The sequence below is a fragment of the Lagopus leucura genome, unplaced genomic scaffold, assembly GCF_019238085.1.
Source record: "Lagopus leucura isolate 7727_CA_CO unplaced genomic scaffold, USGS_WTPT01 33649-0_obj-0_obj, whole genome shotgun sequence".
NCBI classification, from domain to species: Eukaryota; Metazoa; Chordata; class Aves; order Galliformes; family Phasianidae; genus Lagopus; species Lagopus leucura.
Window position 1 is genome coordinate 1 of NW_024966949.1, and position 10098 is coordinate 10098.

General features: G+C 50.6%; 1 protein-coding gene and 1 gene segment (V, D, J or C); one reads left to right on the forward strand and one right to left on the reverse strand.

Moving 5' to 3' along the window:
• The first annotated feature begins 4067 nt into the window (after positions 1–4067).
• Positions 4068–4373, forward strand: LOC122192879 (feather keratin Cos1-1/Cos1-3/Cos2-1-like). The gene has a single exon (XM_042893564.1). The coding sequence runs from the start codon at positions 4068–4070 to the stop codon at positions 4371–4373; it is 306 nt and encodes a 101-aa protein (XP_042749498.1).
• A 4753-nt stretch (positions 4374–9126) lies between these two features.
• Positions 9127–9888, reverse strand: LOC122192880. The segment is given in 2 exon segments: positions 9127–9515; positions 9842–9888. Coding segments are annotated over 2 exon segments (432 nt in total).
• Positions 9889–10098: the final 210 nt, after the last annotated feature.

Here is a 10098-nt window from a genome sequence, read left to right on the forward strand (position 1 = left end):
CGCAGCCCCGCAGTCCGGCCCCGCCGGCGGCAGCCCCGCGCACCCAGGAGCACCGCGGCCAGCCCTGCCAGCCCCGCAGCCCGGCACTGCCGCATCCCGCCGCTCCGCCGCCCGCGCCGCGCTGCCCCCGCCAGCCCCGGCTCTGCTCCGCCCGCGCCGCCTCCTCCCCGCCGCCGCCGCCGCCGCCCCCGCCGCCAGCTCCGCCCCTGGCTGCTCCAAACCTCCTCGCTGTCTTTCGGATGTCATGTAATGGCATCTAGAGACATCTGCTCCAAGGCACACACCTGATCAAGGAGTGCATGAAGTACAATTGGCCAGACTTCCCTGAATTCCCTTTCTCAGTCCTTCTAAAGATTTTTTTGATGCATGTTGTTCTTTCCTAGTGATGGCTGCCATCACCCAAGCGTCATGACCCTTGAGAGTGGAGGAGAGCAGCATCACAACATCTATCAACAAAAACTGTTCGAGGCTTGGCATCTCATCTCAAGGGCACAAGTATGTCCAACTGGATTATGTTCTCCATAACGTTTTGTTCCTTTACAGGGTTAAATATATTAATTCCCATGGATTTTATGAATGAAATTCAGGGGCCTTGTAGGTCTGTCTAGATGACTTGTTATGAAAATGGAGGAAAAAGAAGGGTAAATTACGTTAGGCATTTTCTTCTCACTATTTCCCTCTTCTCATGTTACCAAGCACATACAATCTCCTTAGCTTTCTTTTTGCTGCAAGAATGGACTTAGAGATGCTTTTCTCACTCTTCTTCCCTGTTAAGTAACTCAGGCTGAGCTGTGTGTTCCTTACCGCATCTCTGCATGGGCAGCAGTCTCAGGATTACTCACAGTTAGCCTGCCACTTTTTGTGTATTTTCTCTTTTTAAATTTTATTTCATTTTTTTTCTCTTCAGCTCAGAGAGGAGCTCCGTGTGACTGCATGCTGGTGTCTCTTAAATACGCTTGGATATGGAGTGGGCTTGTCTTGTGCTTTGAAGAGGCTGCCTTCAAAGATTAGCCAGCTCTCCAGCATTTTCCCCTCCAGGGCAGTTTCCATCTTCTGCCACATGTCTTCCTAAGGAGCCTGAGATGTCTCTTTTGAAGCTCATGATTGCAATTCTGCCCTTGGTCAGTCCTCTCAGGATCTCAAGACGCACAGACTCATGGTCACTGTAGTGAAGGCTGTCCTTTCTTCATACCATATTCAAGAGTTTCTCCTTGTTTGTGAGGAAGAGTTCCAACAAACAGTTTCTCTTAATCACTCCATCAGCTATCTGGATTATAAATGTTGTCTCACTTTGATTTCAGAAATCTCCAGAATTCCTGGTGTCCAGCCATTCTGCCCCTGGGGCAGAATGGGGTGGTTAAAGTCACCGCTGTCTGGAAGCAGGCTCACATGGAAGAGCTGCATGGGGTGGTAACACCCTGATATGCAGACAAGCCCTGGGAGTCCCTCTGCAGCATCCCAGGTGGTAATCCCTGCCAAGGAAAACAAACACAAGACTTCAGCAAATTGGAGAATCCACTATCCAAGGGAGATGTCTCCTTAATTCTCACACACCTTTTCTTCTTCCTGTAGTCATAGGGTTTGAGTTCAGCCACTTCTGATGAGCCACTGCAATGGATTGCTTGTTGTCCCCAGTGCCCAGGGGGCTGTGCCTCTTCTGAAGCTGCATGTCCGTGACTAAAACAAGGGCCTCTTTCCTGTTCCAGGATGTCACCATCTTCCAGCCTCAACCATCCTGACTGCCTCTCTCTATGGCCTTTTTGCCATGGCACCTGCTGTGCCTTCCTTGTCTTGTGCTGTTGCTTGAAGTACAGCTGAGAACCTGAGAAGCACAGTGCCAATGGTTTACATGCTGGTTCGTCCCAGTTCTGTTACTAGTGAGGCAGGGGTCCACGCAGACCCACACCCTGGTAAAGAGGAAAAGGGAAAAGGGGGAAAAGGGCAGAGAGATGGGATGAAAAACAAAGCAGTGGGAACAATCTGTGTAGAAAGAACCTAGTTTACCAAATAAGATATCAGAACACAAGATATCACACTGCAGTACAATATAATACAATATACTTAGAATTGTAGGTAATAAATCAAATAAAAAGCCAAAGGCCTTACTCTGATGCTGTGACGAGATGGCACATGCAACAGAGATGAGATGACTGAAAAGGGGGCAAGTGATTTGTGGATGGTTGTTATCTTTTCCATCTGAATGGAAAACAGAAACATAAAAAACCAAAGCCTTCTGGGGTATGTAGTACGTAGTTCTTCTAAGAAGCAGGTACCTGAAACTATTCACGATCTATGGAACTGGAGCATTATCTTCTGTTTAAACTGAGAGTGACCCTGTGCTGCACTGCATGATGTTATGACAATAACCAAACAATCATAAACACATGACAAAACTTCTTTCCCCCTGGGTCAGGAAACAGGAAGGTCTTAAGGAAGCGGATGGGTGCTGGGAACTGATGGGAGGCTTCAGAGAAATAGTAGATCTGGACTGCTGGCACTGATCAGCTAAACACAGACACTCCAGCCTTCCCTAGATCTCTTCAGACGATGAGGTACCCAGGCTGCAACAGCTCCTGACACCAGTAGTACACAGAGGGAAAAAAATGGGCCTTGGGACTTATTGGGCATGTGCACATGGTCAGGCCAATTCTGTGTACATAGGTCCAACAATTCCTCCAGATGGCAGCTGAATGAGAAAGAGAATTGAAACCCAGCAGTCCAGCCCACCTACCTGGACTTTTGATCACATGAGACCATTGGAGTGAGTTGGGATGGAGAAAAAGAGGCTTCCACTTTGCTGCATCCTTGAGTTTATCCCTATGTGGACTATAAACCTGCACAGAGATGGCCTTGGAGAACAATTTTGCACTCCATCAGCCCCCTAGGCACTGGAGGGTGGATCTCTTGAAGCTGAGGAATAAATCCTTAGTTATAGAATCATGGAATATCACCAAGGTTGGGAAAGACCTCTGAGGTCATCCAGTCCAGCCACCCACATACAATGGAAAGAATTCCTGTTTGTAGAAGTTGTTGGAACTAGACAATCTTTCAGGACTCTTCATACACAAATTATTCTATGAATCTGCGACATTTTTTGTGAACTGGAAGATTGCACAGAGAATGCACAAAATGAAACTGTCAAAAACAGTTTTCTAGAGGACAGTGCTACATGGTATAGGGTTAAATCCTAGCAGAAAACTCACATGGTGGAAAGCCAAATCAAATGGCCATCAGAGTGAGCTGAGGAGGCAGAGAAAGAGAAGGACGAGGCACATCCTCATGTACAGGAAGCCTTGGGTATCCAGCTGGTGCTCTCAGGAGCTTATCCTGAGAATGACACTCCAAAGAGCTCCACTGCAGAGAACAAGGTTGATGTCACTTGCCTGCTCTGGACCCATCCAGCACTAAAGCTGAGTCATCTGCCTCACCAGTGCAATCCTGCCCTACAAATCTTTGGGCCTTTCATTGCAGCACTTCAAAGTATCCTTCATTGGAGAATGGACACAGGCAAAATCTGGAAATGAAAAAGCAGCACAGGAAACCAAAACTCAACAGGGATGGCTCACATTCACTGTGTGCTTGTCATAAAATTATTGCCTGTTCCAGTGATGCCTCTTGGCTTGCAGCAATGAAGGACCAGTATAAAAGGCAGCCCAGATCCCAGCTCTGCCATCCTCTTCTCTTGTCTCCTCACTGGGCACCAGGTAAGTGTGAAGCCCTCTCTCCTCCTCCTCTTGCAAAGTCAGATTATGCCTCAAGAGTCAATCAGTTAGTGGAGGTTCTTGCTATCAGAGACCATGGACGGGATAAGGTGCGCATAGAGAATGATTGGAACAGCTCACATGGCTTTAGATTTATACAGCCTGTGAGAGTCTCCCTGGGTCACACTGCTCTTTGTAGAGCCATGGCACAATGAAGGGATGTGATCTGCTGTCCCAAGCCACCTTCTCCATCCTTAGCAGTTTCCTTGGCTCCTTTGTGAGAGGCTATCCAGGCTGCCCCTCACATATTCTCATTTCCTTCTACATTCTATCCCTCTCTCCGAGGTGCACCTCCAGTCCCAAGTCATGTCCTGCTACACCCAGTGTGTGCCATGCCGGCCCTGCGGCCCGACCCCTCTGGCCAGCAGCTGCAATGAGCCCTGTGTCAGGCAGTGCCAGAGCTCTAATGTTGTCATTGAGCCCTCTCCCGTGGTGGTGACCCTGTCTGGACCCATCCTCAGCTCCTTCCCACAGAACACCGTTGTGGGCTCCTCCACCTCCGCTGCTGTTGGCCGCATCCTCAGCTCTGAGGGCGTGCCCATCACCTCGGGGGGCTTTGACTTGTCCGGCTTGGGCAGCCGCTCCTGTGGCAGAAGGTGCCCGCCCTGCTGAAGCCGCTGGTCTAGGAGAAATCCGCCTATAAGCCACGGACACGGTGCTGGATCAAGAAGGAATCTTCAAGCCCCTGCATTCAGAATCCCTGACCCATCCTCAGCTACTCTAGGAAGTACTGGCAGGAAGAGGCATGCCTGGGCTTCCAGTAAAGCTGGCTGATGCCTGATCCTCTGCTTCCATTCCTCTCCCCACCTACCTACGTCTTTCTCCCTTTTTTCTTTCTTTCTCTCTCTCTACTTTACTTTTTCTTTTCTCTTTTTTTTTTTTTTTTCCCCTGTGCCCCTCTGATATGTGAGGTTCCCCAGAACGATCTCATCCAGTGCTGGAAAATAAGGCATAAGTCTTGCATGAACTCAGTCTTTGAACTTAAACATGGGATCAGGCAAATCCTGCACTGTGAAGCCTCTTCTGAGGGTGATTTCATTTTCCTCTGTAAACATTCATTAAAGATTTCTGCATCTCCTTTGAGCGTTTGATGTTTATTTCCACTGTGTATGGCCTCCAGAACTACCCAGGGAGAATGGCTCTGCTCCTGGGAGGTATAAGATGAGAGGTTAAGGAGATCCTTGTCCATTCCCAGAAGAATGGCATGATGTGATACACTGCAGAGGCTGCTTTCTTGGTCACTGTCCCCTGCAGCTGAAGAAGATACCCCTGTCTATGGCAGAACAAGTGGCTATCGGCCTTTGTCTTGTGGTGCTTCTGCCCACAACGACCCTCTAAGTTCCTGAAAAAGGATAACACAACTCTGCTTTGCTTACAGGAAAAGCAACGACTGTGAGGGATGACATGGGTGCAAGACACTCTGCTGGTCCTTAGGAACAGAGCTCCACTGCTGTCATTAGTGCGGCACAGGGGAAGCAGGAGAGGCTGGGAGACGAAGTAGAACTGCTGCTCACCAATGTGGAAGAGATCATTAAAGGTGTTAAGGTTGGGTTGCAGTGACCATGCCCTAGTCAAATTTGTGATCTCAAGGAATGTGGGCCTAGCAAAGAGTGGGGTCAGAACCCTGAACTTTGAAAGAGCAAAGTTCAAGCTGTTCAAGGGATTGTTGGCCAAGACCTGGGATGCTGTCCTTAAAGACAAAGATGCTGAGGAGAGCTGGCTACTCTTCAAGGATGCCTTTCTGAGAGCACAAGAGCTCTCCATTTCTCTGAATAAGAAAGCAGGCAGAAGAGGTAGGAAACCAGCATGGCTTGGCAAGGACCTGCTGGGCTCGCTGAGGGCAAAGAAAGGTGCGTACAAGTTCTGGAAACAAGGGTGTGTCACCTGGGAAGAATATAGGGATGCCATCCAGGCTTGCAGAAGAGGGATCAGGAAAGCAAGGTGCAGGCAGAATTGAACTTGGCAATGGATGTGAAGAACAATATGAAGACATTCTACAGATACATTAGCCAGAAGAGACAGGCCAAAATTAATGTACCTCCTTTGGTAAATGTAAAAGGAGAATTAGCTTCGACGATCGAAGAGAAGGTTGAAGTACTGAATGAGTTCTTTGCCTCGGTCTTCAACGGAAGCCAGGATTCTAATGTTTCTCACATTCCTGAGCCATGCAGCCCTAAACCTCTAGCTGGGGACTGGGGCAGTAAATCCCCCCTCACTGTAAGGGCAGAGCAAGTCCGAGACTGCCTCATGCAACTGAATGTGTACAAGTCTATAGGGCCAGATGGCTGCATCCCAGGGTTCTGAAGGAGCTGGCTGAGGTGGTTGCTGAGCCACTTTCCATCATATTTGAAAAGTGGTGGCTGTCAGGTGAGGTCCAAGATGACTGGAGGAAGGGTCACGTCACTCCTATTTACAAGAAAGGGAGCAAGGAGAACCCGGGGAACTACAGGCCAGTGAGTCTCACCTCTGTGCCTGGGAAGACCATGGAACAGATCCTCCTGGATGACATGCTTGATCACATGAGGAATGAGTGTGTAATCTGAGACAGCCAGCACAGCTTCATCAGGGGAAGGTCATGCTTGACCAACCTGTTGGCCTTCTATGATGGGGGGACGGCATTGGTGGACAAAGGAAAGGCAATCGATGTCATTTAGCAGGACTTGAGCAAGGCCTTTGACATGGTCCCTCACCACCTCCTTATCTCCAAATTGGAGAGATATGGATTTGATGGGTGGACCACTTGATGGATAAGAAACTGCTTGAAAAGCAGCAGACTGAGGGTGGTGATCAATGGTTCTAAGTCCAGGAGGCCAGTAAAGAGCTGCGTTCCCCAGGGCTCTGTCTTGGGACCAATGCTCTTCAATATCTTTGTCAATGACATTGACAATGGAATCCAGTACACCCTCAGCAAGTTTGCTGATTACACCAAGCTGAGTGGTGCAGTTGGCACAGTGGAAGGAACGGATGCCATCCAGAAAGATGGGCCTGAGTGAACATAATGAGGTTCAACGCAATGAAGTGCAAGGTTTTGCACTTGGGCCAGAGGAATCCCAGGCATCCATACAGACTGGAAGGAGAGGTCCTTGAGGGCAGCCCTGCAGAGAAGGACCTAGGGGTCCTGATGAATGAAAACTTCACATGAGCCAACAGCGTGCTCTTGCAGCTTGGAAAGCAAATGGTATCCGGAGCTCCAGCAGAAGAGGGGTGGCCAGCAGGGACAGGGAGGTGATTGCCCCCCTCTACTCCGCTCTTCTGCAGCCCCATCTGCAGCACTGTGTCCAGGTGTGGGGCCCCCAATACAAGAAGACAGAGAGCTGTTGGAGAGGGTCCAGAGGAGCCACAAAGACGATCAGGATACTGGAGCACCTCTACTACAAAGACAGGCTGAGGGAGCTGGACTTGTTCAGCCTGGAAAAAAGAAGGCTGCAGGGTGACCTCATTGCAGGCTTTCAGTTCTTATGGGGAACCTATAAACAGAAGGGGAGTCAACTCTTTGAGAGGGTAGATAACAGCAGGACAAGGGAAACTTGTGGGAAAAGGGAAAGATTTATGTTTGGATGTCAGGGGGAATTTCTTTACTATGAGAGTGGTGAGGTGCTGGAACAGCTGCCCAGAGAGGCTGTGGATGCCCCGTCCCTGGACGTTTTCAAGGCCAGACTGGATGGGGCCCTGGGCAACCTGTTCTGTTATTGAATGTGCAGGTTGGTGGTGCTGCATGTGGCAGGAGGGTTGGAGATTCATGATCCTTGAGGTTCCTTCCCAACCCTGGCCATTCTGTGATTCTGTGAAATGGATGAAGGTCTCTGTGGTGTCCAACACAGCTTATGTTGACAGCTGTAATATCCTAACAACCTCAAATATAAACTGTCTGACTCACATTGGCTCCAGTTCTTATGAGACAGGTAACGGAACTATCAACAATCCTTGGAACTACACAATTAGCTCTTTAACCCTCAGTGCACTACATGATGTTATGATGTGCAACGCCGATAACAGAAATCATGAAATCACAACAGCCCCACTGCACTGAACCAGGATGACTTCACTTGCCTCCTCCACACCTGATCATCACTTGAGCTGAGGCATCAGCCTCACCAACGCAATTCTGCAACTATGAATCTTTGAGCCTTAAATCACAGCACTTAAAGAATCCTTCATTAGAGAATGGGCACGTCATAAATCTGGAAATGAACAGGTAGCACTGCAGGAAATCAAAAACCAGCCCACATAATGAGAAGGGACAGCTTGCATTGAAGATTACCTAGTCAGAAAATTAGTGCCTCTGTCAACTGTGCCTCTGGACCTGCAGCAATGAAGGACCAATATAAAAGGCAGCCCAGTTCCCAGCTCTCCCATCCACTTCTCTTGCCTGCCTCTTGCTGGGAACCAGGTAAGTGTGAAACCCTCTCTTCTCCTCTTGCCTCAATAGAAATACTATCAGACAGTGGATCTCCATGCCATGGGAGACCATAGAGGGCATAAAGTATGATCAGGGAGTGCTTGTGACACTGCTGACATGGCTGTAGATTTGTGCACTCAAAGAGAGTCTCTCTGGGTCCGTCTATAAGCCACGGACACGGTGCTGGATCAAGAAGGAATCTTCAAGCCCCTGCATTCAGAATCCCTGACCCATCCTCAGCTACTCTAGCAAATACTGATAGGAAGAGACAATGCCGTGCTTTGTGACAACCTGGCTCGTGTCTCAGCTTTCATTTCTCAATCGACCTACCTATTTCTCTCTCCATTTTTCCTACGATATCTTTTTCCTATGATCCTCCAATATACAAGGTTTCCCTGTACCAGTCCATACCCTGTTAGAAAATGAGGCACATGCCCTGCATGAACTCAAACATGGGATCATGTAAATACTGCACTGTGGAGTCTCTGCTCGACGTAATCTCACTTTCCTATTTAAACATTCATTAAATATTTCTGCATTTTACTTTATGTTCTTCATATTGTTTTCCGCCATGTGTGGCCGTCAGAGCTGCCCACATAGAATAGCTTTGCTCATGACAGGTATAGAGTGAAGGTTTATGGAGATCCTTCTCCTCTCTCTGAAAAATGAGAGGTTGTGACATACCGTAGAAGCTCCTCTCTTCAGCTTTGCCTCTGCAGCTGAATAGGGCTCCTACTGCTCTCATATATGCTGCACTGGAGAAGCACAAGAGAGTAGAAGATGGAATAGAACTGTGGGGATGTCTTGCTGTAGTCCAACAAAGCTTATTTTAACAGTTTTGCCGTCCAGCCCACCTCAAATGCAACTCTGTGTACCCAAAATTGCGGCAGTGGCTGCTATGGGTGCGGCTCTCATTTTCCTCGAGAGCTCAGGGCGGCGCACCCCGGTCAGGATGGAGTTTGGCGGTCATGCAGGCAGCGCCCCCTGCGGGCCCGGACGGCACTGTGCCCCCGCCCCGCCCCAAGCGGTTCGTGCCCGGCCGCAGCCCCGGCTTCGCTTCCGTGGGTCCACGGCGCAGTAATACAGCGCCGCGTCCCCGAGCCGGGGCCGGGCGAGACGCAGGACGCTGGAGCGGCGGTCTGCCGACACCCACAGCTGCCCCTCCGGGTCCGGCACCTCCTTGGAGCCTTTTAAAGCGCTGACGATTGATGCGGGTCCTCGGCCCGGGAGCTGACGGTACCAGTAGATATCCTGACTGGACTGTATGCTGGGGTGTGAGCAGGTGATGTTGATTGCGGCCCCCTCTCTGGTCTCTGCCAACGACTCCTGCTGCACCTGGGCTCTGCTCACAGCCACTGCCAAGAAGAAAAGAAGACCCAACTCAGAAAATTCCATTGCTCCGACAGAAAATTTCACACGTGGTCCGACACATTAGGAAAAGCAACTCAGAGGAAAAGGCCATGCAGAAGGCAGCGGTGTGGGAAGGGAATTCTAAAAGAACGCATGGTGCAGGGAGAAAGGAAAGACGGGTGGACAGAGCTCTCTGGAGGCAGCCGGGCTGAATGCAGCAGAGAGGAAGGGGTGTCACAAAGTTGGAAAGAACTCGGACGGCCAAAGGAGAGCGCGATCCCGTCCCCCCGCAGCCCCGCAGTCCGGCCCCGCCGGCGGCAGCCCCGCGCACCCAGCAGCACCGCGGTCAGCCCCGCGGCCCGGCACTGCCGCATCCCGCCGCTCCGCCGGCGCCGCGCCGCCTCCTCCCTGCCCCCGCCAGCCCCGGCTCTGCTCCGCCCGCGCCGCCTCCTCCCTGCCCCCGCCGCCGCCGCCAGCTCCGCCCCGGGGCTGCGACCTGCGCCGGCGGCACTCGGGCTTGCTGCGGGCTGCGAGTGCTGGGCGCTTGTGCGCCGGTAGCGGGGTTTGCGCTCTGCGTGACCTGTAGTT